Source organism: Aptenodytes forsteri, unplaced genomic scaffold (genome assembly GCF_000699145.1).
Source record: "Aptenodytes forsteri isolate BGI_AS27 unplaced genomic scaffold, ASM69914v1 Scaffold325, whole genome shotgun sequence".
Classification (NCBI taxonomy): domain Eukaryota; kingdom Metazoa; phylum Chordata; class Aves; order Sphenisciformes; family Spheniscidae; genus Aptenodytes; species Aptenodytes forsteri.
This window is the reverse complement of record NW_008795575.1, coordinates 455,413-481,977: the sequence shown is the minus strand read 5'-3', so window position 1 is coordinate 481,977 and position 26,565 is coordinate 455,413. Positions and strand designations below refer to the sequence as shown.

General features: G+C 43.4%; 1 protein-coding gene across 1 annotated transcript in view; it reads right to left on the bottom strand.

The window, feature by feature from the left end:
• The window catches only part of CACNA1B (calcium voltage-gated channel subunit alpha1 B), a 313,074-nt gene that overhangs the window by 61,226 nt on the left and 225,283 nt on the right, over nucleotides 1-26,565 (bottom strand). The window contains 7 exon segments of the mRNA XM_009282246.1: nucleotides 1,363-1,459; nucleotides 9,848-9,954; nucleotides 11,229-11,288; nucleotides 12,795-12,924; nucleotides 16,405-16,525; nucleotides 18,753-18,967; nucleotides 20,180-21,001. Of these exon segments, the coding sequence (XP_009280521.1) occupies nucleotides 1,363-1,459; nucleotides 9,848-9,954; nucleotides 11,229-11,288; nucleotides 12,795-12,924; nucleotides 16,405-16,525; nucleotides 18,753-18,967; nucleotides 20,180-21,001 (1,552 nt within the window).

Below are 26,565 nucleotides of genomic sequence, written 5' to 3'. Positions count from 1 at the left end.
TAATAGAAATTGAGCAGTCTTACTGCCCAAGCGTGGGGTTTGTACAATACTGTTTCTGTTTCTCTGAATGGAAGTGAATAATTCACAAAATTACACTCCTGGTGCAACCCGGAAATTCTGAACTAAAACACTGGAAATATCTCTAATCACCCCATTAATCTTGTTGATTGTTGCATACAAGACCACATCCAGGAAAAAAAAAAAAAAAGAAAGAATTTTGAAGACAAACCATATAAATATGACTTCTGCTTCACATAAAAATTTCTGAATACTTCTTTAGAAGTGGTAAAATTACTCTGTAAAATGGCTTGAAAATAAGGAAGACATTCAATAAAAAGCAAGCGTTCAGCATCCTGCTGTAGGACTGAGCTACAGTTGACTGTTTTATGACCTAAGAGCTGTACATCTCAAATTTCTAAACCAATAAAGACCATTTTCTACATTGTTCAACATTACTCTTCCTTATCTTTTAGTATGCATTTTTATGCATACTAAATTTAGTATGCATAATCAAAATTATTTAAGCATGAATTGTGGGTAAGGACAAAAGCAAACCTATATAACAGCTGACCCTGGTTTTTACGTGCCACTACGTGAAAACAGGAATTGTCAGACAGTTTCACCATTGCAAAAGCACCCATCGCTTTTTCCCCATCTCTCACAGAAAAGAGCCTGCAAGCAGTGATGTCACATGAAGGCGTTCTACAATAGGTATTCAAGAGTTCCCAAAACTCAGAAATTATTAAATTCTGTAACTCCTTCCATTCTCTGCTTCCAGGGGCTGGCTGTATCTCAAAGCGTTCATGAAATGGTGTTGAATAAGTAACCACAGGCCATTACGTTTATTTTGCTTTGTAACTTAGTATTCTACAGATGAAAGGGTACTGCAATAAAACCCTGCACTATATATTCTTTAATAGAAAAGATGAACAGATTGAAAATCCTCATACAGCAATGACATTTCTCTTTAGACAGGCTGTGGAAAGTCTTGCAATATTCATGTTAAGTTCTCTAGGGAAAGTCAAACACTCCAAAACCTATTTTCTCCCATATCATTTCTAAAAGCATCACAGTTATGAACTGTAATTTAATTTATTTACATTTTTTCTTTTCTTTTTTTAGAAGTTTGATTTTAATGTGGATTCACAATAATTCATAATATTGCACACAATGTTTGCAAAAGAAACAAGTGTTTGACATTTGCTAAACATCTGCACAGCTATTTTTATAAATCTGGCAAAGAGATTAATTGCAACAAAATAAAAGGAACAGAAATAACTTGGATTAAGTTTAGCCCATCAGCCTCCACTCAGATCAGTTGCAAACCTCCAGAGAAGGAAAGATTTGTGGTTATTCTCTAACCTTTAGTTTTGGCAGCCGCTTAATGGTCTTCAGTGGTCTTAGGACCCGCAGAACTCGCAGTGACTTGATTGTGTTGATGTCCTTGCCTTTGGTTCCTCTGCAAGGGATAAAAGGCACAAGAACAACAGAGGGAATAGTTTGGTCCTCAGGTCACTAACTAGAATATCTATAGGTACCCAGTGTGGTTTTTGGTTGTGGAATTGGGGCTTTTTTGTGGTTTGGGGTTTTTTTACAGGTTTTGGGTGCCATCCTCACCATGGATGCAGACAGTACTAGTGAGGACTGCAGATGAACGCCCACCTGAGATGTGTTAATCACCGCAACAGGAGGAAGGCTGTGGGCAGGACATGGTCCTTGCAGCATTCAGCCACACGTGCTCTCCAGCCTTCGCTCACTTCCCAGCTACTCACCGAGCATCACCCAGGAACTGGTGACCTTCCTGCCCCAACTCCCCACCCAGGCAACGGTCAAAGCCAGGGCAGCAGCACACCTCGGCTGCAGCCAGCAGGAGAGGAGGCTCAGTACATTCATCCCAGCCCCAGGCAGGAAAAGTGAGAAAGTCACACTTGGCCCTCCTCCCTCCCAGGCACCTGGGTGAGACAGGAGGATGTTTCTCTGTGTGCTTCTTGCACTTCTCTGGCAGGGACATTGTGTCTAGACAAGCAGACAGTGACCAGTGGGAACTGGAGCCTTCACGGTGAGGGACAGAGCTCTCCTGGGGACCAGAGCCGCTCCATGCCCGTACCCTCATCCTCGAGTCTCTCTTGGAAAACATGCTACCAAACCCATGCGGGAACATGTAATATGACAGCATATTACATGCCTGGAACAGTGCTAGGGCAACTTCCCACTTACGCATGCAGGTGCTGTAAGTCACATTTTGTTTTTAGTTTTTGTTAAAACTGAGTGCAAGACTCGAGACCGTTCCTCTTGTTACCATTAGAGGTTTTTAGGGGAAGGACAGAGTTCCTTTCCTCGTGCACTTCCAAATAAATAAAAAAGACACAGTTACATCTTCTTCCAACCCAACAGCAAAACAATGACATTCCCCTTCATTTCATATGAAGTGAAAAATGGGATGAAAACCTTTAACAGAGTTTTATTCATGACTATAGGTTTAGGTCTGAGACTCTATTGAAGTAACACAGGTGTGAATGAATAACATGTTGAACAGATGCTGATATACCTATTCTAAGCTCTTCCAGTTTGCTAAACACTTCTCCAACAGGAAAGCAACAGAAATACAAGTAACCCGAGAGACTCACAAGAGGTATGTGCAGGTAGTGGACTGCAAAGCTTCCTTCACCCTGCTAGCAGCCAGCCCTATGCACTGTGCTAAGGGATAAGCGCCGAGAGCGGAGGAAACCACCCAGTTTCGTGGCTGGCTGACCTTGCTAAGCCCTGGAAGGTGTCTTTTTGCAATCTATCCACTTCTAGAAGACTAATAATTCAGTACTAATACTGTACTACTCAATACTAACACTGGACTGGAATCTGCAACCTAGAAACACACATTCCTGTCTCATCTCCGGTGTCTTTCTCCAATTACCAGTCACCGCAGTTGTCCTGAAATGCAATAAGCAGTGAGACACAAGGAATTTTTGGAGGGCCGTGGGTTGTATCCCAATGACTTATACATTGAACACAAGTTGCCTTTGCACATGATTTAATAGAAATGGAGGAGAGGGGGAACAGGATGGAGATTTACCTATCCTCTCCCTATCTCGTCTTTCAGGGCTGCTTTAGGGCCATTTTAATCAGCCGCAGATGGATCCTGACTGCTGGCACGGCTGTAAATCCAGGTGATTGAGCTAACACTCATGGAGTTACAAGACTGATTTAATGCCACAAAATAACTATTATATATTTAAAAGAAATCATTTTTTATTCTCATTAGAGACCCTTTAATCTGGTCAAGATGAAGCAGACACTGACAGCGCAGCTTTTACTGGCTTTCTCTTCAGGTTTTAGCATAACTGAAGATCTGGCCCATGTTTGGCTTTGCATACTTGCTTTCAAATCACCAACTCCTAGCAAGCAACGATCCTGCCACGGTCACTGCAGCCATCTCCTTGTCACCATAGCCTCTGGATGAGCCAGCCAAACTGGAGCTCACCTGCTCCCCAGGCAGCTTTGTCTGATCCTTAGCAATGCCCTGGCTGCAAAACAGTTTGTTCAGCCTCTTGAGGAGGACAGTCAGTGGCAGGAGAGAAGTAGAAGGGGAAATAGGTTACTGGGAAGGACATACCACCTGGCTTGGCCAGCCAGCCTGTGCCCATGGCTGATGGTCACCCAGCACACGCCCATCACCTTGGCTGCCCCTGCTGCTCCCTCCACTCTCTCCCCTCTGGAAGGCCAAGTAAGTCACTCGGGTTGCTCCATGTTGCCCAGCCATTTCAGGTTTAACTAGATGAGGAAGCCAGGGCAGAGAGGGTGAAGAGGTAGGAGCTGAGGAAAGTAGAGGTGAGAGAATAGTGAAGGTGAGAGGGTTTAAGGGACATGTGGTTGGGGCAGTAGGAGAAAAAAAGTGGTGGGATACCTCGGCCCAGAACTATATTCAATTCTCAATCACTTGTGGCCACATTTCTGGTTTGCAGATTAACACACACAGTCCAGCTTAGCAGCACAGCCACTGGCAGGTAGCAACTGAACTAATAAACCTCAGCAGTGCTCACCTGGGTTCAAGCAGAACCACAGAATATTTCTGGATGGTGTCTTCCAGTGCTCCTGATTCCGGGAGACCTAAACACCTATTTACTACGCTGCCATGCATTTGCACTAAATAACAACTGTACTAATAAGGCCTCCTGGAAGGGAAGTTCAAGACGAGAACAGAGACACTTCTCGGCTCTGAAGGAGCTAGCTCAGGTCTCACAGGGCTGGCTCCAAGCCTGAAGCAACAACCTCTGTGGGCTTAATACTTCTAGGAAGATTAAACAGACCTACTGGGTACTAATGAATAGTGGGGCAGAGAAAATCCTTCCTCCTGGGTCTATGAGAGAAGAAGCTGTTTTTCCCTCGCACGGGGAGGCGTGTGGATGACTGCACTGAGAGCTTGGAGGTGAAGGGCAGACAGCTCCAGTCCTACAGAATTCCTTCTGCCTTAACAGAGGACACTAAGAAGGGTTGATATTTTTTTTTTCCCTTTCAGGCACCTAAGCAAATAAAGACTGTGAGCCAATTAAATGTTAATGGGATTTATGATCTAAGTCATATAGAGGATCCTGAAAAATCATACTTATTTCTTGTCACAGAAGGACTATCACTTCATGCTATAGGAGAAAGCTTTTTCAATGGACTGGTACTCTGAACTAGAGTGATGCAAATTGCAAATTGCATTTTAATTAAATGGATCTTCTGCAACTATTTCAGCCTGTCAAATAAAAACTAAGGGCTTTTTTCGGTGTTTAAGAACCTCCTCCGCCAATATTGTTTTTTACACCACTCCAATACAAAGCCACATGTCCCACAAAATAAAAAGTCCAGATGCAACTAGGATTCAGTCAAAAGGTGTATACAAGCACACATTTGACCAGAATATTTCTCACAACAAAAATAAATTGCTATGGAAAGACAAGATGTTGGATGACTGCAGAATAACAACTACAAAATTCAGAAGAGCTACAGAAGAGCAGGCAGGATAAAGACAGACAGCAAACAGAAGCCCAGTGACTTTAAAAAAAAAAACCAAACATCATGAAGAAAAAAATTGCATTAGGTCAATTCTGGTTGCATTAGGCCAGTTCTGTTTTTTCTGGGGCAGTTTGCTGCTCATTTATTTAAAACATTAAAAATATTTTAAAAGAGCTTTGCATGGACTTTTTTCCTTTAATAAATAAAAGATCCTTTAAAAAATTAATAGTTCTTTAAAAAGGAAGCTTCTTGTTTCTGTTGCTCCTGCCAGTAGCTCTGATTTCACATAACATGGGCCTCCTAGAGTCACGTTATCAAATATTCAGAGTAGGGTGGAGTCACCGCCTTCTGCAATTGCCTGAAATCCCCAAGGCAGAAAGTGAATTCCTCCACCGGAGAGTAAATAAGGTCACGCAACTCTGCCCAAGCACAATGCCACCCTCTTCCAGGGTCTAAAAGATCTGGTTTCCTAAAAGAAGAAAGAAACAAGTACCCAATTTCCTGGACTGCATCAAAGACCTTTCTTTGCATCCTTGTCATTGCATCTCTGGGATATCTGCTGCGGAGGAGCCCACCTGAACTCTTGCCCTGCTCAGAACTGCGGCATGAGACGATGCAGCTCTGCCTTCCCCTCCATCCCTGAAGTAAAGCTGCACTGTACCGCACCGACTTTTGCTACCTCCTTCTTTACAAATCGCCCCTGCCAACCTCTCGAAAAGTTCTCTGCGCTCTGTTTTCATGTCAAAGACTTTCACTAATGTCAGAGGCTGACAGCCTGAATCCCAGCTGGGTCGCATTGCCCAGACTGCACAAAATTAGTCCTGAAGCTTCCAGCACTAATGCAGTTTAGAGGTGCAATCCTCTGAATGAGAATAAAACTGCTTCTTTAAACATAGTTATTAAGAATTTCATGAATGGCAACTCACACATTAACCATGTACCCACTAAGTCATCCCCTCAAATCTTTTTGGTACAAATATATCTGCTTATCATGGTTTCTGACTCTCTGGTCAAGACTCTCTGGTCTACTTGGCTTTCTAGTCTGCTTCTATCCTCTGCTTAAAGAAAGTTAGGATGAATGAGGACTGTTAAGGGAAAATACGTTTCACTGAGTAATGAGTAATAAAGGGACAAAGGAGTCAATGCAATGGGTGTAACATGGTTCGTTTCCACAGTGGCAAGTGTGTGTACACACGTTTGACAGGCATAACAGTGCAGCAAGAGACAGGAATAACGTATTACCCCATGAAACTCCTAGAGAGAGATTCCAGCAAGAAGAAGACAAAGAAAGAGCAGAGTCAATGACAAACAGAAACATAAGGCTATACAGTGCACCCCATGCACCTACAGATATGTGCTGGCAGATAATCCCATCCCCTGTCCCACACCCACAAACTCAATGTTCATAAAAATAAACAAGCAAGGAAGCAACAGATTGGCTATACAGCATATACCCACACATCCCCCCACGGTGCATCAGCCCTTTGACTGACAAGCAGACAGGGCAAATATACCTTCATCCTCCTGACACTTTAGGAGGTAATAACCTTGATTGTTTGGCAAATGCTGCTTGCTTTTTCAAAGAGCAGTATGAAATTCTGTGCATCTCAGACACCTTTCTGTTGTTGAAAATGTAAAAATGCAATCTCTCTGCTGCTATTCATCAGCTATTTCTATTGAGCAAGTACATTTTATACCTGGGGCTGATAAATTTTGATGACAAAATTGCTAGCTTGCGTTAAAAGCTCCTCTATTTCTATTTCCTTAAAGACTAAAACATGTCTGTATGTTTGTAGCATGTTTATCTCTAGAAAAAGAAAGAAATTTGTCTTTGAAATACATTGCTAAATGGAAGACTATTTTATTATCATCACCATCAATATTATTAATGTTTTTAGCATCTCACTGGGGGCCTTGTTTTAAAAATTTGGGGTTTTTTGAACTGCAGTCAAGCACAGAACAGCTTCTAAAGAGCTACAGGCAGAAAATAGACTGATAGCTGGTTTGGGAGGCTGAGATGGACTTTATGAACCTTGCAGCAATGACTGATACCATCTCATATGCCTAAACAAACATAGGCTGCTGCAATATTCCAGATGGAAGCACTTCAGGGAGCTCTGTTTTTCCTAGGTTTTCAGTGACACGTCTAGCCAGCAATAAGTTGATTCATATCACCTTCACTGGACACCAATGAGGTCAAGAACATGCATGAATTACATCACGCCCACTGAGTGGCAATCATGTATTCTTGCAAACAGAAACTGGTAACAGCCACATTAAATACATTTTTACAGTGACACTGAGGATAAGTGACAGGACTGTAGTGTTTTCTAGAAAAAGCCCACTAACAAAACTGAAGATTACCCAGTTTATTCTCCAAAACCTCGTTTTCAGGATTATCAAAACTCAGCAGGCTCGGTGTGCCCGTCTGGTTTAACCAAACAATGCAGTTGAGCTAAGGACATGACTCTCTACCCAATTTTCATCTGAACAGTCTGAGACTTGTTAGTATTCATAACTGGACTGGCGGGAACAGAGAGCAAGTCATCTCCTACGAATGACTGGATTTCCTGCTTTCAGGTTAGACCAGAGATACTGCAAGATTAAAGATTAAAGACTCGCTTTAATCTGGGAGACAGTAAATAGGCAGGCAGGTTTTATGCATTCGTTTTCTGTAAATCCCTGCTCAATACTTACTCAAAGAGCATGTAAAATAGAAGCAGCTTGGGGCACGCTATTATGAAGCACAGTCAGGGGATGTACAAGTAATTTATTTAGAGGCTGATGAGGTGCTGTTAGATATTCATGGCCCAATGCGAGCAATAGAAACCTGAGCACAAAAAGACTCAGAAAGATTAAAAATTGTTCATTTTATGAATGATGCTTGTTCTCACAGCACACGGAGTTGCTCTGAAGGGCTCACAAAATGCCCCTTCTCCCAGTCTGCCTTGAAAATTTGAATTCTTAATGGAAAAGGGAAATTCTCAGTGAACCACAGACTTGGGTAATATTGCTTTGCAAACTAATACTTGTGACCAATATTATTTTACTTTTATACCTCTCTTCAATTCAGAGGAGCTCCGTTAACCTGCTAAACTTTTTTTTTTAGTAAGGTTTTGCTTAACTCAGTCTGACCACATCCAGTTCTGAAAGATGTTATGCTAATATATTTCATGTGCAGGGAAACTAAGCCACACACATGTCTAGTCAAGCTTAAAAAGCAGCATGGTTTTGGATATCAAATTTTAGGTAAAAGCAAGACATTCACCAGACTAGACCAGCAATTCCATCCCAAGACAACCTGGCTTACAACAGAGCACTCAGCAACTCTGGAATACAAATTTCTAATGAATAGGGACAAAGTCTTTAAAGAGGGGAGGGCAGCGTCCCTCTGAAAAACTTACATTGGACATGACTTGCTCTAAGATCTAAACAATTCTTTGGTGTAGGATTGGGCACAGAAAGCCCAGACCCCAATATCCCCAGGTGTCACTCCTCAACTGGCTCAAAAATCATGCCAACAGTGTCAATCCCATCTCCTTCTGTCCATCCACTCCTTGGTCAAATTAGCTTAGACTTTTTTTATCCAGCATTTGCTATGAAGAATAGAAGATCTAAAATACAAATCTCACAGCCTTAATGTGAAAGGAATTTTGACACCTCAGAAAATTAAAAACTCCTGAGAAATATTCCAGGCCAACCTTACCAGAAAGGTCCCAGTAACTTTTTGTGCTGCAAGGGACATGGCAGTATTTTTCATCAGCAGAGCACATAAGAGGAGCAACGGATATGGCTGGCTGCCTAAAAATTACTGTCAGTCTAAAATATACAAGACACGCTTCTGCAGTTCCTTGACAAAGGTGAATGCTTTTTCTCATTAGCAAGTAAAACACTGCTAATTTCTTCACCTTCTCTAATCATCATGTCAACAAACAGGTGAGTGGAGTTTGGGCATGGGCTGCTAAACGTTCACTGTAATTACTCAAGGCTAATTTAGCAGAAGATTAAACTGGCCAAGTCCTGTAGCCTGTTTCCAGGTCATGTCCTAGAATTTCTCAGGAAAACATTTGCAATACAATTATTCCATGGCCCAGAACTACACGTGGAAAATTTCTTTCCATCGTCCAACTCTGAGCTCCCCAAATTCTGAAGAACCTGCATTGCTCTTCCTCTGGTCTCTTCTGAGAAAAATGCTCAAATGAAAAACTAATCTTCATTTTTAAAAAGCAATTCCTCTGTGTCTGTTGCTGAAAATCCTCCATGACATTAAAGAAGCACATGGAACATTATTTAATGTCATAAATAGAGAGCTGTGATTGAGGGAGCAAGCAGTGAGCCTTAGAAATGAAACTCTCTGGAAATGCAAGTACCCTGAATGAGAGAAGAGGAGGAGAGAGAAATACCAAAGGTATATGAACCAGAAATGTCCATGACTCTAGAAATAATGTTTTGTAAAGAGTTCACTGAGTTATCAGCTGATTTCATTAACTATTTTTTCATAGTAAGAACAATTTTTAAAACAATTGCCTGAAGACACTGGACTGCCACAAACTGTTACAATGTGTCCTTGAAAAGTAGTTGGCCAAACAGTCACAAAAATCTTGGCTTAATCTTTGAATGAACAGCGAATGGACTCGCCCTAAAGCTGGGAAGATTTTCAACAGATTCTACAACACAAATTTAGGGATTTTTTTTTCTTCTCCCCAGCTATGAGATGATAAAGGGCGGAAACTGAGCATTTCGCTGAGAAATGGATCCACAAAGACTGCGCTTCAACTAGCTCTGTGCCAGGGTCCTGCCTCCTCTGCCTCTTATTTCCTAGAAATTGAGATGTTAAGGAAAATGTACTTACGAGAAGGCAAATGCCACCAAGGCCCCACTGACCACAATGAAGTCCAAGATATTCCACAGGTCACGGAAGTAGGAGCCAGGGTGGAGTAACAGCCCCAAGTCAATCATCTTCAGAGGAAACACATGAAAAGAAAGAGTTTTAATAAAATAAGTACCAAATCAATGCTACCGAGGTAGAAAGGAATATTCTTGATCAAATGACCCTTCACAAACTCTTCTTCAGGGCTTCACAGCAGCAAGGCAACACCTAGATACTTAGTCAAGCTGCTCATGTCTGATAGGCACTGCGAGCTCTGTCAAAACGGAAGCTGAGGTCAATAAACCATAACCAAAAGCATGAGAGACAAGAATACTAACACAGGATTCTTTGCACAGACAAATTTATGGGAACAGCAGTCTGTGTGTGAAACATCCAAGTAGTTCAATTTTATTCTACCCCAATCCTACCAGATTAGTAGGAATTAACAACTGGCATAGGATATGACACAATAAAACACAAAGAGAGGATGGGAAGACCCACAGCCAAATGCAACATTCAAGGATATACACCTGCTCCGGAGCACTTGCTGAAAGATGCTGCTCAACGTAGCATCCTGGCTTGCTTCTGCATGAGACTGAGTCTCTCCTTACAATGCTGCTAAAGATCTTCTACAGTTGAGTCTCAAAGTGCATGCTAGACATTTTATCTGTTTTTCTGAGAGCTCTACAACTGCCCACGTAAGGTTGCTTTCCTCACATAGCTTCAAATCCTTCTACTGAACAAACAAGGGAAAGTCTGGTTTTTATTCTGCATTTCTTTTGCATCTTGCTCTGACAGTAAAAACTAACTCCATCATTACCCCAAGAATAAATCCTGGCTTTATTAGAATTGTAGTTTCTGGAAAGTTACTGCCCCACAGTCTTAGCAAAATCTATCACCCTACTAAGTAAAGTAAAAAGATAAATCCTCAACTTTCTAAAACACGACAGGCCAAGAATCAGTTGCTATTAATATTCCTGATCAGCATCAAAGGAGAAGGGAAGAATCAGGTGTGTCTCAGTAAGGTCTATCAGCTCCTGTGTCCTTAGTCACGCACAGACATTTCTGCATCAGGCACTCACATTTCTTACCCTCTTACACAACCACAGCCACTAACGATATCCTTGTTTTCCTCCATAAAATGTGGGATTAAAGAAACCAGGAGAGCCACTACAGAAAGGCATTTGTTGTGCACTGGCTACTTCTGAGTGCTGATCCCGAGTTAAAGCTTTCCATCATCACCACCTCTCCAGGTGACCCAGGGAGCTCTGTCGTGCTCCACCCTCTTTCTCCAGCTTCCCAGAAGTTGATGAGTGTAAATCTGAAAGAGGAGGTGAACCATTCTGCTTGGAAAAATTCTTACCTTGATCACCATCTCAAAGGTAAAGACACCCGTAAATATATAATCCAAGTATTTCAGAGCCTAAATGGGAAAGAAAAATGTGTATTAGGGGAGACTATACATGAAATAATCTGCACATGAGCAAAGAATAAAAAGTCTATTCTAGCAACGGTCTGTTTGCTACGATGGGTAAATATCATCTGATGGGAGGCTTTCAAATAGTTCAGGCACAAACTTGAATCATCTGATTTAAACAGCAGCATTTTTTCCAGCCCTTGCCAGACTGCAGTATGCGTGCCCATGGGATGCTTCAGTGCACCTGCGTATATGGCAGGTTCAATAAGGCAAAATGGATATTTCAAATCAAAATATTTTAATATCCTTTCCTAAAGAGCTTATTTGCCAGCATATGTGTAGTAGCCTGGGTTTCTCTTCTGCTGTAGCTGATGATAGTATTATTAAAGACCTTGGGAGAGTAAGAGAGTGATAAAATCCTTTTTGTAAAACTGATTCCACAGTTATTAAGGATGAGGAAGAGAGATTGCTCGCAGCTGCTTCAGCTCATTACTGATATAGGGATTTGTGGATCCTCCTCTGGAAAAAGTTAATACTGACCAGATTCAGAAGCAGGAGGCCAGGCAATTCCTGCTCTGACCTGGTCTGCCGACTTGTGCTCTGAAATAATCCAGTTCCTTAATCTGTTTAAGGGATGGATGAACACAGACTCCTCAGTACACATCCTGGTAAATGCAATACCAGTCCATTCAAATATCTATAGAGCTCCAAAATTTTAACATAATTCTGTGGATGGGATGCACCTATTCACAGTCAGATTCATATGATTATACATAGTGAATGGGTGTTAAGTCAATATAAATATCACATGATATCCACATACTGCCACTACCTACACCAAAGAGTCCAAAATTAGGCAACTGCATCTTGCAATTTCTATACTTAATCTTCAGTTCTGTAGACTCTCAGTTGTCCATGTAACTGCAACCAGCTCTGTGCCAATGTCCTCATGTGAATGTGCTTGAAAACAGACACCCAGCTCTCTGCTTCATGAACACTCCTGGGCTGCAGGCTCTCACGTAAAAGGTGGCACACTTCTGCTTGTAACAGCACCCATCTGTGAAGTCTCCGAGTTTGGTTTGACATCCACGGATAAGTAGATTTTCTACTAATTCTAGGAGATTGCTACCATGCCCACCAAGATAAAAAGCCATATCAGGTTTTACTTCCTCAGGCTCTGCTCTAGCAGGAGCAGGAGATCTTAGGACAATGTCAGCCCTGTGACTGGGGACTTCACCTTTCCCATTGCTGAATGGTAAGTCACACCAGCCAAACAACTAGTGATTTCCAAGCTCTCAAACCCAGATGTGGTTGAAGCAGCAGAAAGGGACAGGAGTTGTGAGCATTTTGATAGTGGAACAAGCTAATTTGAGTATGTTATTAAAGAAAGCTCCAGTTTTGCACCTGCCACTGTAGTATGTTATCCTTTGGAGATGGGAATGGACATGCCATGTGCATAACTGCTGGGAGAAGCAGAACAACTTTATTCTGGCCATGTTGGTTGGTACTCACATCGTTCCTCGGTGACTCGGCTTGGACAGGGTCTTCCGCAGCCAGGGCAATGCTGCTGAGGGCTATAACTATGAGGATGACCATCTCGAAATAGCGCAGGTTGACGATGTAGTGGAACAGACGCCGAATCCTGCAAACAACATAAGCACATAGGAGGGCTATTGCAGGTACTGTAAGCCAAGCGCTGCGGTATGAAAGACTGGTGGAAGGACAACGTTCATCAGGCATATCACCTTTAGGATTCCTAATACATTAATGGTAAGAAAATAAAAACTAGGATCAACAGCTTTAAACTCCAGTTTGCAACAGATCTGCAGTGAGATTTAAAATAGGATGTATAACATCTCTGCACTGCTCTCCACTCCCTCTGCAAAGCAATGACATCTATCTATCCATCAAAAGGGCATTGAGAGCTTTCAAGCATTCGGACGCAATTCTACAAATGGTGTTTATATACCCCCCAATCCTTTTCACTTTGAACTCACAGGCTAAAGTCCTGTGTGTTCAAAACAAACTTTGAAATACTTTTAATATCAACTAATCCCTTTAAAATTGAGATATAGGCTATGCACTGTGAGACTCTTAGCTGCAACTGGCTTCATAACTATGAATATTACTTCTAGCAATCTCTCTCTTGCCAAGTACCTCTGTCTGCACTTTATTCTAAGCTATGCTTTATAAGCTGCACAAATACCTTACAGTAATATATCTGATTATTTTAACCTAATCTTTTTCTTCACAAATTGTGTCCAAGAAAAGTGACAAATGCTTCAATTTCTAAGCAGTGCAAAACTATTCACAAATTTCAGCTAATAACTCTATCTGACCACAATTCACAAATACTTAACTGCACAGAGAACTCTACATTTGCACCATATTTGTCAGCCGAATAAAGGACTTAGGTTCTGCCTGAGAATTAAATTATATCTGTAACTTGCCAACAACCTTGTTATCTGAGAATATAATTCAGTTACTGTATCACATTTTCTCTAAGCAAATACTTGAAGAGTTAGAATTAAAATTTATTTTTCACATCCACTTATATATTCATTTTCTCTGGATTTCTAATGGATTCAGAATTAAAAGAGTTACAAATACCAAGGAAACAGATTTGATACAAAAGAACATGAAGAAAAGTGCTTTTGTGAATCCCTTAACTCTGGTTATCAATCTGACAGAAGAGGATTATCATCTATGTGCTCTATGAATCCATAGAAGTGAAAGGCAACATTTTCAATAACAATTGTAACTGTAATTCATGCATCAAACTCAATTCATCAAAGAAATAACAAGTCCCTATTTTTAGATCTTCATCATTCACAACCAGCAGTGAGATGCGGGAGCATTTGTAAACTGCCAGTGGTGCTTGAGAAATCATTTTAAATGCATGTCTGTTTTAAGAGGGTGGGTGGCACTTGGAAAGTAATACATTTCATTTACGCTTCCCAGAACTGTTTTGCCCACTAGCAGCACCCGGGTCATGCATCCCCAGCAGGGCTTGGAAGGGAGATAGTTAGCAATAGATGTGGTGAAAACCTTCATACCCCAGGAAGCAGAAAGACCTCTTTTGAGAAGTTACCACCAGCCAAAACACCTGAGGGGATCCAGCTGGGCCTGCATCTTGCCCAGAGGAAGAAAAACAAGTCGCTGACATTCCTAGAGTTTGGTCTTCAGCTTGTTATTTCCCCTTGGCCCTGTGTTATAATACCTCTCTCCCAGTGAACTTTGTTTTTTCGATGGTCTTTTAGCCCAGCTTTTGGGGGAGGGGGTGTGTGCGCGCTGGAGAAAACTGCAAGATGACTGAAACAACATACCAAATCCTGGACTATGAGGCTCAGAAGGTCATAACTGTAGGATGAGGTGAGAGAAGACAGCATACATATGAAACAAAAAAGTCTTGCTGCTTCTCTGTCTGCCCAGTTCACTCCTCAGCTCAGACCCTTTTGGGCTTGGGACCATCTAGCTCCCCACTCTGCACTGCCGCCTTTAGCATTTTGCAGCTAACACTCGTTTTTGGTGGTCACTCCACAACAAAAAGACTTGAGCTACCAAATATTAGGGAAATACTGTTTCCTTACCCCAACCAGACAGGGGCCAAGCCCCACAATTCAAATTTGCCCCAGAATGTGTAATTACACTATGAATGAGCGCACCTCATCTAATGCTCTCCCCTCCCCTTAACTGCCTTTTACATGAATTCAAAGGACATGTTGCCTTATTTGAAATAGCACAATGCTATCACAGCGTTCTGAAAAGGGAAAACTTTCTGGGCTTTCGGCTCAGTTATACTAAAGTGTCGTGAGGTCTACCTGGCAGGTGGCTGGAGAAGGCAAAGGGGAAACGCGAGTGTCTCTCTTGTGGGTTTGAGGCAGAAGGGGCACGTATTAAGTCTTCAGTTCATTTCCTTTGGAGATGAGATTATATTAGCAGTAGTTTGGGGTCATTCTCCCTCTCTATCAGCTGGCATTGAGAGATAGTCTCTAACTTCTCCCACTGACGAATTCCTTCTGTGCTCACGGCTATATCATCTTGGAGCATGCAGGGCTGTAGCCTGAACTACGCGGCTGGCACTTGTGTTTAAAGAAAGTATTCAGCCTGCCTACTGTCCAGGGGTGCCAGACCATGGCCTCCACCACAGATGCATTTCTGATGTCAAAGATGAGTACATGGAGCAGCCCGTTTTGTTCCACCGACTGCACGGGCAGCCAGGATGTCACAGTCCTGAGTAGCAAGAGGTGTAGGAGCACTCATTCTTCTCTTGAATTGAGTTGCCAAAGGAAGGGCCTGAGGCCACCTTAGGTATCTGAGCATGCAGAGTACAACCTCAGAGAACAACATCTAGGATCTGCAACAAGTCTACCTGAGCCAGAGACAACTGATCACACCTGCTTCTAGCAGATCTCTGGGTTGGCAGAAGTTTCAAATGCCCTCCGTTGCCCTAAGTTACTGCTTAAAATGACTCACAGGCCTTCATGCTACAATTATTACAACCCTGCTGCTCTTGTCTAGTCCTGCAGCCCTTCGGAGTGACATATTCAGTATTTACAGGCTTTGAGTACAAAGATCCCCATGAGGCGGAGATGCCTGAAGCAGAAGTGCTGTAATCCCAACAGACCCTACAAGCTGTATTCTCAGCCTCTGCAAATGAAAAATATTCACGTTTTCCCAGAAGTTCAAAGTTTTCAGTGATGTGAGGGTACTAGTACGGAAAGAGCACGAATTCCAGCTGAGGAACCTGCAAGAATTTGCTGACATCGAAAACAGCCCCCAACCTGCTTCTCCTGATAATGTCTTCTCCCAGTGATAGTCCACACTCCCACCCTTTAGTGATCTACGACTGAGCAAATAACTGCCCACCTGACCGTCAGCAGGGCAGTTAGTTAGGAAGGGTCTGCCTAAAGCATCATCTTTTCCCTATCCTGGCAATTTATTCCCCCAGGAAAGCCCAGCTGAAAGGCAGCATCTGATCCGCAGCCTACATAAGCTTTTATTTAATTTCTCAACATGTTTGGCTGGCAGAGATGAAGATCAAGCTAATGTTATTGCTTTGAATACCCATGCTTGAAGTACCTGTAACCCATAAGTGCTACTGTAGAGTCAGAGGACTTACGGATTTGTAGGACTTAGGATAAACATGGAACTGTAAGGCAAGATTGGTTTAGGCCCATTTTTTGTCAAGTCATCGACGTCTTTCTTCTCCTCTGTTTTACTTTCAAATTCAACGTTGTTCACTAAAATGTGAATTGAAGGAAACAGAAACGAGAGGGTTAAAAATGTGTCTGCAGTCTTCACACAGCAGGCTGCCTGCAACAGCTGGATATGCAAACAATGCAGCTGGGATAGCAAACAGCCTTTGAATATGTTGATTAAATGTGATGAACAATCATTTGATTATTATCACTGCTATTTACTACAGTGTGATATACACTGCAATTATACTCCTTAACTGCTGCACTGATGAGCAATATATCAGAAATGGCCAGGAAATGAAGATGCCCAGTGCAGACAAACAAAGAAACCTTACACTTATTTAGACAAGAGCTGCCGAACTGGGGATGGAAATCCCATTCCAAATATCACAAATTTTTAGGGAGAGAGGATCAGCTAGGGATCCTTGGAAAGAAAAAAAGATAGTAGGTCTAACCAACTGCACAATTCTGTATCTTCTCCCATAGATCAGTAGCACGATTGGCTTTGGAACGTGTAAAAGAGCAAATTCATAGATGAGCTTTAATAATTTTGGGGCTAAGACTGTTGCACTTCCCAGCATTAGGAACAGAGACTTGGAAGGGACTTCTTGGACCCCCTAGCTCTGTGCCTGCATAGTGCACCCCAGTTTTGGCAGAACTCCCCATCTATAAGCGCCTGCATAGTGCACCCCAGTTTTGGCAGAGCTGACGATCTATAAACGTGTCGAGCTCCATCTCACATCAGGTTTTTAACTTACATGATCCCCTTCTAGAACCTCACTCCCAAAGGTTAGAAATACATTCTCTAATTTCCATCATAAGTTTACTTGCAGTGGGTTTATAGGATAATTTACTTAAGATAATTTCCAATATATGAACTAGAAAACATTTTATGCTTCAAATTCTCTTCTTAGACAGATATATACACTTGTCTATTAATTCACAGGACCTAGAGGACAAAAACCCCATCCACTTATAACGTGTTAGGTGCAGGTTTTTTATTACTTTTTATTTTATTTTGCAACAAAATGACATTTCATTGTGTGTGAGTGACATGTTCAATAAACTCCTCATTGTATCTCAAGCCAGATATACAGGAAATGGCCAGGAAAGAGAGAGGCTGATAAACTGTGATTGACAGGAACTCAGTATTGCAATATAGTAAAATTAGCATTTAAGAAAAAAGAAGAAAGAAAGGGAGGGAAAAAAAAAGGCAAGTCTTGTGTGGCTGACAACACAGTGAAAAACCATGTGGAGAAACTGCTAGCTCTTGGCTGTGCCTCTTGGAAAGCAGAGTCCTGACAGCCTGCAATCTAACGTGGGCCTCTTAGATTTCACACTGCAATTCTCCTCGGCACCCCCAGCTCTCGAGACTTCTCTAGGCTGTGCCTACCCTGCCAGGGATGAGCCACAAGCTGGTCAGAACAGGCTGGTGGACGGGTGGCTGCAGAGCAGATCATGAGCACAGTGATCTCGGGACCATCTGCAAAACAGTGTAAATCTACGCTGATAGACCCAAGGCACAGAGCTCTGGAAAAGGACAAGCTAGGGTGGATCTGCTGAAACTGAGATGCAGAGGACTGCAAGAAACTCTAAAATCACATAGCCTGCAGGAACTCAAAGCAGCAGGGTCACACGATGGATGCTGTGATAGCTGCATAGCCATGAAAGACCTGCTGTTCTACAGTGGGGTCAGCTAATAAGCCGAGAAGCATGAATTTGGTCTGTGGGCTTGAATGCAATGCCACTGCCTCCCCTGTCCTTTGCTGAGGGGTCTGGGGCCAGTCAGGGCCCTGGGACACCAGAGGAAATGTAGCACAGCACTGTTGGAGTAGGAGTTTGCATCATGGCAGCAGAGGAAGGTGATAAAGCAGAGGACTTACTCCTGTGCTCACCACAAGGTCTTGACTGGTTTGCTGCAGAAGTTGCTTATTTTGCTGCACAGCTCTCAGTTACTACATTTTGCTGTTTTTCTTTCTCCTTCATCTTTCTCTTATGCAAAGATACATGGATGTGCTCTGGGTGAGCCATCTCCAGGGAACCTTACATGGTGTTTTCCAGAGCCACCAGGTGACCCAGGTGGTCCAGGAACCCATTTTGGGTTCCTGCAGGCTGCATGAGTTGTAGAGCCTATATCAACCACAAGTTCTGTCTGCCAGCAAGGTGGCCAGGAAAGCCCCCATCACCCAGTGTGTGCTGCTAGCTCCTTGGAAAGTTAGGTCTTTTCTGGCAATATCATAGCAAAAAGCAGCGGGACAAAGGCACTCACTTGGTATGACAGTGGTTTCCCCCGGCGGGGCAGTGATAGTGACAGGGATGTTCACAGTGGTGGTTTTGTCCAGAGGTGGCTGAATCATCCGCGTCACGTTCTTCTGGTTGTCAGCATCTTCTGGCTGCTCCGGCACTTTCTGCAGATAGGTGCTGGGAAGGGTGTGCACAGGGACACTCACACTTCCACTAGCCTCAATCTCACACTGATTCTCCCTAAGGTAGAAAAGCAGATTTTATTAAATATGGCCCAAGAAGGATTCAGACAATATATGTACCCTGATGCTGCACCTATTGCTAGGTTTCATAGGCTGTTTTCTTTATGGAAGTCCTTTGCAGAAAGGTCACAGACTGCAGGACAACGTACTGATAGCACAGTATGTGACCTTTTCCTCTGAGACCTTCTGAACCAACATCCAAGCACAGCATTAAGAGGAACTGTGCCACTGAACATCACTTTATTCAATTTAATGAGACTTGGAACTGAGGTTCATAAGCAAGGACCACATGGCACTTGCATGTAACAGTGACATTAGCTTTCCAGCATCAGCTGGTTTCTGAATGAAGTCTGACATTCTGCTTCTTAATGTTCTCCTGAGGCCTTATTTAAATTCGGTGATTCTCTTTTCCAGTCCTAAACCACTCTGTAATGTCGCTGTAAGCGGCTAAATAGCTTCTGCATTCCTCTGCAGCAGTGGCTATATTTCAGTGAGGAGGAAAGTGAGCTTGTGCACGTGATCAAACTAAACAGTATGCAAAGTGTTTTGAAATCCATCTGAAAGGAAGATAATATAGACAGGAAAATTATTATCTCAGTGCCACTCACAGCTCTCCACGGTGACATGAAATCTATTCTAAAAAATCCCAGTGAAATTTCTTTTCCATCAGACTAATAAAGCTGAAAAGGCAATCTATCCTTCTTTATTAACTACTCTAAATGCTTCACGAGTACTATTTGTCTCACTTGACTTACATAAGAATTAAACCAAATGGGGTACATCATTGTTCTTAATGGAAGAAGCCACGTGCTGTAACAACTGGTGATGCAGCTGACAGGCTCACCATAAAAAAAAGAAAACCAAAGGGCTATAAGTAAGACTGGATGCCATTTAAAAATATGTCCCTCAGAAACTTCCTTCAGAGGCTGTGAAATTCTCTGCTCCACGTTATGACCTAGGTGGTCTGTTGGTATTTACATCAAGGATATTTCCTTCCTTAAACCTGAGCTATTCTATGGGCCATCATGGACCGAAATAATCTTTGGGAGCCTCTGTCGTTACTGATTTAAGCAGAACGGAACTGCAGGTTATGGTGGTAGCTGGTGTGAGTGCATGGGGAGGGGAATCAGTAATTTCCTGAAATGTGTCTGGGGTCTCATGCCGCCTGAGCTGTCCCAGGGACACACCCGGCCACGCAGTGCTCACTCACTTGGGCTGATGATTCCGGTGCTCCTTCTCGCCAGCCTCCCCCTCCTTCTCCCCGTTCTCCTTCTCCACCGAATCGTACGTTGACAGCGCCCTGTTCCTGAACCTGTGCCGTCTGTGAGGCTCTTCTCCATTCTCGCCCTTGGACCCGGGCTCTCCTTCCCGGTTCCCAGACCTCGACCCTCCCCGGTGTCGGGAACGCCGCTCACTCCTGGCCCCGTTGATTGTCCCATTGCCTTCCTTGCCTTGCCGTTCAGCAGAGTGCCGGTGAGTCCGATGCCTACGGTGCTCCTTCTCAGCACCTTCTTCCACTGACCCTCGGCGATGGTGCCTCTTTCCCCCTTCCTGACTCCTGTTGCGATCACTTTTCCCTTCCTTACTCCCCCCTTCCACCTCCTTGCTGCGGCTCCTGTGCTGCCTGTGCCGCTCTTCCTTATTGTTGGCACCAGATTCCCCGTTCTCATCCTTGGTCACATCACCCTTCTCTTGCTCTCCCAGTTTGTCCTTATCCCGATGCCGGTGGTGCTTTCGTGGAGCTTCTGCCCCATCAGTAGAGCTGACTTTGGTCTGCTCCACCTCCTGCACGTCCACGGGGCTCAGCTTGCTGATGTTGTTCCTCCCTTCACCCCTCGGCTCTACCACCAGCGGCCGATCCAAATGTGTCTTCATGTCTGGCCTGATGTGAAGGGTGGTAGCGTAACGCACCCGCTCCTCCGGATCCAGCTCGTTGTACAGCGCCTCGCAGCTGGCTCGGAAATTGTGCATCCGGATCTGGCTGGTCCTCTGCTCCCAAATGGACTTGGATTTGGAGGAGTTCTGCTGCTTGCTAAGGAGGGGAGGAAGGTGAAAAGTTAGTATCCAGCTTTGCACCAATTCCCTAAACAGCAAACAAAAAAAAAAAAGAGGAAATTTTCAGCTGAAACGGGGGATTAGAGGGTTGAGCCAAAGAAATTATAGGAATGGAGAGAGAATGGCTGGCGGAGAACATGAGCAGGGAAAGCCAGCAGGATCATCAGTGTTAGTTTGCCCCCACACGCGTTAGGCACTATGAAACATGCCCTCTGGAAAGGAGTTATCTTGATTTCTAAAATGTGGCCATCCCCCTTGGAAGCCTTAGGTATAGTCTGAAGGGTTAAAGTCTCTGCACACAAAAATTGTATAGCACAGTCAGAGCTTTTAAACAGCCTACAAGGCTGCCCTACAATTAACAGCACCTTTCTCCCCACCTGGAAACGTCTGGATGAGCAAATTAGTGGTGAGCAGGAGAAGTTAGATTGGCAGGAGGAGCGAGGGGAAATGAAATCTGCCCCTGAGGATCCGAGCCTGAGCGCCCTGCCACCTGCCCCTTCCCCTTACAGCCAGCCAGAGGGGCCACTTTCCAGGCTGCACTGCCCCGCCGGCTAACGGCACAGGAGAGCCGTTGCTCTAAACCTGTGGCATCCTTCCGAGGTGAGGATGGACCATCCAGCCCAAGCATCACTGGAGTCTGGAAAAGTACAAGTAAGAAAGGAAAACTGTTGTGTACCGTGAAAAGACCCCAGGGACTGGGAGAGTCACACGTAGATGCAGATGTGATGAGAGCACCTTTATCCCCTGGGGAGACCTGCTCTTTTCTGTCTCTATCATCTGTTACGATGAGGATACCTCCATTGGCATTGCCTAAATGCTTTGATTTTTCAGCACAGCGCTTGCTTTCTGACCACCACATGCAGATGGGTCACCTACTTAAGCCAATGCAGGCAGAGAAGGCTTTTTTTCTTTCCTCCTATAGACTGCAAGTCAAATGCTGGTTTTGCATAAAATCAAAGTAAACCCACTGGCTTCCAGGGTGGAGTTCTGCATTTATCCTGGTGGAGGATCAGCACCCATTTTCTTCCTTAATGAAATTTCTAACAAAGAGAGGAAAAATAATTTTCCTTCCAGCAGCCTGCTCAGATGTCTCCATTTGCCACACATTAGTCCGACTTCTGCAGCCGGAGGGGCCACATGGGGCTCACCAACCTCCAGCACTTAACGCACAGCCCACAATGGAGGCAGACGTACTTTCTGGGATCCCCTGACAATAGAAGAAAGCAGATTTTGCGTGTGTATGTGCTGATTTGGACTGTCAGGGCCTGTCGCCGTGCGCAGACCCTGGGGGAGGCAGCATTCAGACGGGCTCATGTAGCACAGTGGGAGCTGTCAGAAAGGCTTTGCATCTCTGAGCTCTGCTGGGGGATCGGTTCTTTATGGAGGGTGCTGCTGCCTGGTTCTGCTAAAGAGGCAAAAAAACCTACTTAAACACTCACTGCAGGTGGGATGAGGGCACCTGGGCAGCTGTGAAGGAATCTGATTTAATCCAGAAATCAGAGTGAGCAGAGCTAAATCACCAAAACTAAAAATCTACATCCCATGTTCCCAAGAGGCACATTCTGGACTAATTTTCCAGCAGGTGAGTGCCCCATTTACACCACAGCAGAAGAACAGGTGGCAAAAATCACAATTCTAAATGTAAATGATACCAGAAGGTATTGGGGACATAGTTTAGAGCCCCACTCACCAAAAATCCCACACCAAAGGGAGAGCAGGCTCCTCATCAGGGGAGAGCACCCCCCAAGCTGTCCTAGTGACCCCTGGCACAGGATGAACAGCCTCATCATAGCAGGCAATAACTTGCCATTTCTTTTTGGTTCAACATTACAAAAGATTGAAATGCTATCACTCATCAGCAGATTTACTTGGTTTTAGAAGGAATTAATGAGTAACATGCAAAGCCTCTGACTGCCCAGACCTGCTGCCCCGTACAAGGATTTCCAATGAGAAGCCACATGCTCTGCATTTGCAGCTCTCCACAGTCAGCAGAGATGGGCACAGAGAGATGGAGCTGCCTGGGACGAGCGTCCTGGGATGTCCCGCACGTCCTCTGGGATGGACGAGGTGCCTTGCTCTGCAGTGCTCCAGATCTAGCTCTGCTAAACTGAACTGGGCTACAAAAATTAACCTCCTCTTTAGCACATAGGCTCAGGGAAACAAGACAGCTTAGGGATGTGTATGTGCACGTCTGAGCTCCCCAAGTGCTGCCTCGCTGCAGGCCACCAAACACATTTGTTCTTAGGGGACATTTCTCACTTCATAATGAAAGTCCTCGGGGCAGTGACTGGCTTCAGTTTTGTGCTTTGAAGAGCCAGAGCGCTCCGTCAACACCGAAATGGTAACTAGTAATAACGAGTTAGAGTTGGGAAACTGCCCTTACGCTGACTGAAGCCTTCAATTTATCTACAAACCAAGAGCACAGAGAAGAGCACAACCGCCTACTCCCCATGAACCATCCTGTGCTCCATTTCCATGGGACAGGCACCACACAGGGGTGGGACGCAAAGCCCCAGCCGCCCTGCAGAGACTCTCCAAAGTAAAACTCACAATAAATTATCAGGCAACTTTCATGGACACAGCCTCTCCATCAGTGCCTGCGCTGAGCCCATCAAAGCCAAGATATAAAGAAAATCTCCTAAATCAGACTGGATGTGGTGAGGAGGAAGGTTGAGGATGCAGGGCTGGTACTCATCACACAGTGCAGAGTAGACACTCAGAACCTGCTAGCTCTGACACAAGATGTATCACTTCAGGAGGGTTTTTTTAGTTGTGTTTCAGTTACGCCACAAACATAAATCAGCCTTTAAATTATCTCTGAGGTGCTAAAGCTTCCACTGTACTTCACTCATGGCTAACTGAAAGGTGCTGCCAGGTACACACACCACTGAGAACCTGAAGAAACCAAGTAATGCACATATTAACTCAGGCTATTTTGCTAAAATCCCTTCCTTAAAACAGACACTGACGTTACAGACTCAAATTTCTCAGCATCTAGAAATGCATCCTTAATGTTGACACAAGTAGTGGAGGTGATTGCCAAAAGACTACAACACACAGCCACCCACTGGCTTTGGTTACTAACAAGTCAAAGAGCAGGAGGTTCAGAAGTAATGACTGCATCCTTTCTTCTTTCTACATGAAAAGACACACCAAAAAAAAAAAAAAAAATCAGAAAATATATGAAGCACGGTAAAAACACAATCAGGAAAATGTGAAGCCTGCCTGCAAGCTCATTATCATATTCAAACCAGTCAAGAACATCAGGAGCAAGTGACAGTGCGCATAAAGTCTGCTGTAGGAAATGGAAGTAAAGCAACTGAGCAGGTTGGTCCCTCTGGGGACAGTGTTTAGGGTTTTCAGAGCCAAAGCGGCAGCAACTAGAGGGAATGTGTTGTCTGCTTGTCCAATTAAATTTATCTGACTCTCGCTTTCTACAAGTTCCCACAGCAACTGCACATGGACACATGTGACAGCTTCTCCTCTCCTGTTGCTCTGCTGTACTTATTCACAGAAGAGAGCTTTTGAACTTATTTATGGCTCAACAGAAATGTCACCTTAAAACAAAACACAGTTTCATCACAACTACCTGTGCCTATGAGGATATGGTGCCTATGCACACAACACGAAGAATTGCAGAAGAGATGCCTAGACAGGGCAAAATCATTTCCTCTGCTTCCTCCGGCATTTGGTCCAGTTAATTACTGAGGGTGCATGAATTGGGGCAGGCACAAACCATCTAGAGTACAAGCATGATATGCCGCAGCATAGCATGACTTGTCCAAACCGATAAAAAATGAGCCTTTGTGGTAACAAATATTTTTTCCACAAGAGAAAACTATCTATTTCTGAAGTCAACTCCTTATCTGAAATCCTGTTCACTGTTTGCTTCTTAAAGTCCTTCTGAATCCATTAAGAAAATTGCAATAATCACTTCTGATTTACACACATAGTACAAAGATTAAAGTTAATTCACTTTCTTTACAATTACTTCCCATCCCTATTTTCTGTCTACGGAATATTTTGAACTCTTTGAAGGGTAGTGGCAATAGTTTTCAGGTCCTCTGGGCTTGAAATATTGTAGTAGATATTACTACTAATACGTTTCTCTGAGTAGCTCGACTAGTTTTGCTTGGAGTAAGAAGCCTGCAGTCAAACAACTCCTGCCTGTGGCTAGAATGAAAACCATACAATTCATGTAGAATCAAATAAAATTCATATTAATGAATCAGTGACTAATATTGGTATAAATAAAAAATGTAACCAGTCACTGTGTAGATTGCTCAAGAAAGGAAAGCATATTTTTAGTCATAGTCTAATCTTAGGGTATTCCTTGATGATTAAGGATTTTGTTATCATAACCTTTTAAAACACTGCTTCAGTGAACGGCACTTTGCTTCCCAGAACTACTGGTTTAATCAGCTACACAAATGTAATCCTTAAAATTTTGCTTTAGTAAATAATGAATGAAAGCTGACTATGAACATAATAATTTGATGTTAATAATACCTACATATTAGATTGTGGGTATGAAAGAGTACGTTCTGATTACAGATGAAAGGCAATTTCTTGTTAAAATACAGTTTCAACAAAAAATGCAATGCAAAAAAACCTTTCCACTGAAATCATATTTTTCTGTTCATAAACTTGGAGAATCTCTCTCCGCGTTTCAATTTTCCACTTGGAAAATACAATGAAGCATTTTAGTTTGGGGTAGGCATGCACAAAGCAGAATGTTTTATCTCCATTTGGTTTGATAAAACAATATTCTTTCAGATGAACTCACCACTAGTGTTTAAATTTGCTTTACCAGTGACCCTGGGAGTTGCCGCTTGGATGCTTTAGCACCTTTTCTTTATGAGCTTCATCTGCCGCCTGAGGTCTCTTGGAAGATGCACTGTGCTCTCCCACCGAGCTGGTCAACGGTGTGCATCACAGAAACACCATTACCAAACCATTACCAAGGACCGTTGCAGAAAACACTGCCCAGTCTCTTCCAATATTATTCTTGAATTTGATTTTGGTTTTATATATTAGAATTTCTGATATTGCAGTTTCTCAGAAAGAAAACATTTTCTTTCATAATATTTCTCCTAACTTCTATTAGCTAGAAACTCTAAATTTTGAATGTGGTCTAAGCCTAATATAATACTGGCCATATATCACATGTTCAGAAACTTGCTACTGAAATTTGAAACACCTTTTAAACTATCATAGATGCCAGCTTCTTAGATCAAGAAACTTCACTAAATGCCACATTTTGCATTTAGTGCGTATTATCATCCTCAGATTGAATTTCCACTCCCTTATAGAATCATAGAATAGTTTGGGTTGGAGGGGACCTTCAAAGGTCACCTAGTCCAACCCCCCTGCCATGGGCAGGGGCATCTTCAAGTAGATCAGGTTGCTCAGAGCCCCGTCCAACCTGACCCTGAATGTTGCCAGGGATGGGGCATCCACCACCTCTCTGGGCAACCTGGGCCAGTGCTTCCCCACCCTCAGCGTAAAAAATGTCTTCCTTATATCTAGTCTAAATCTACC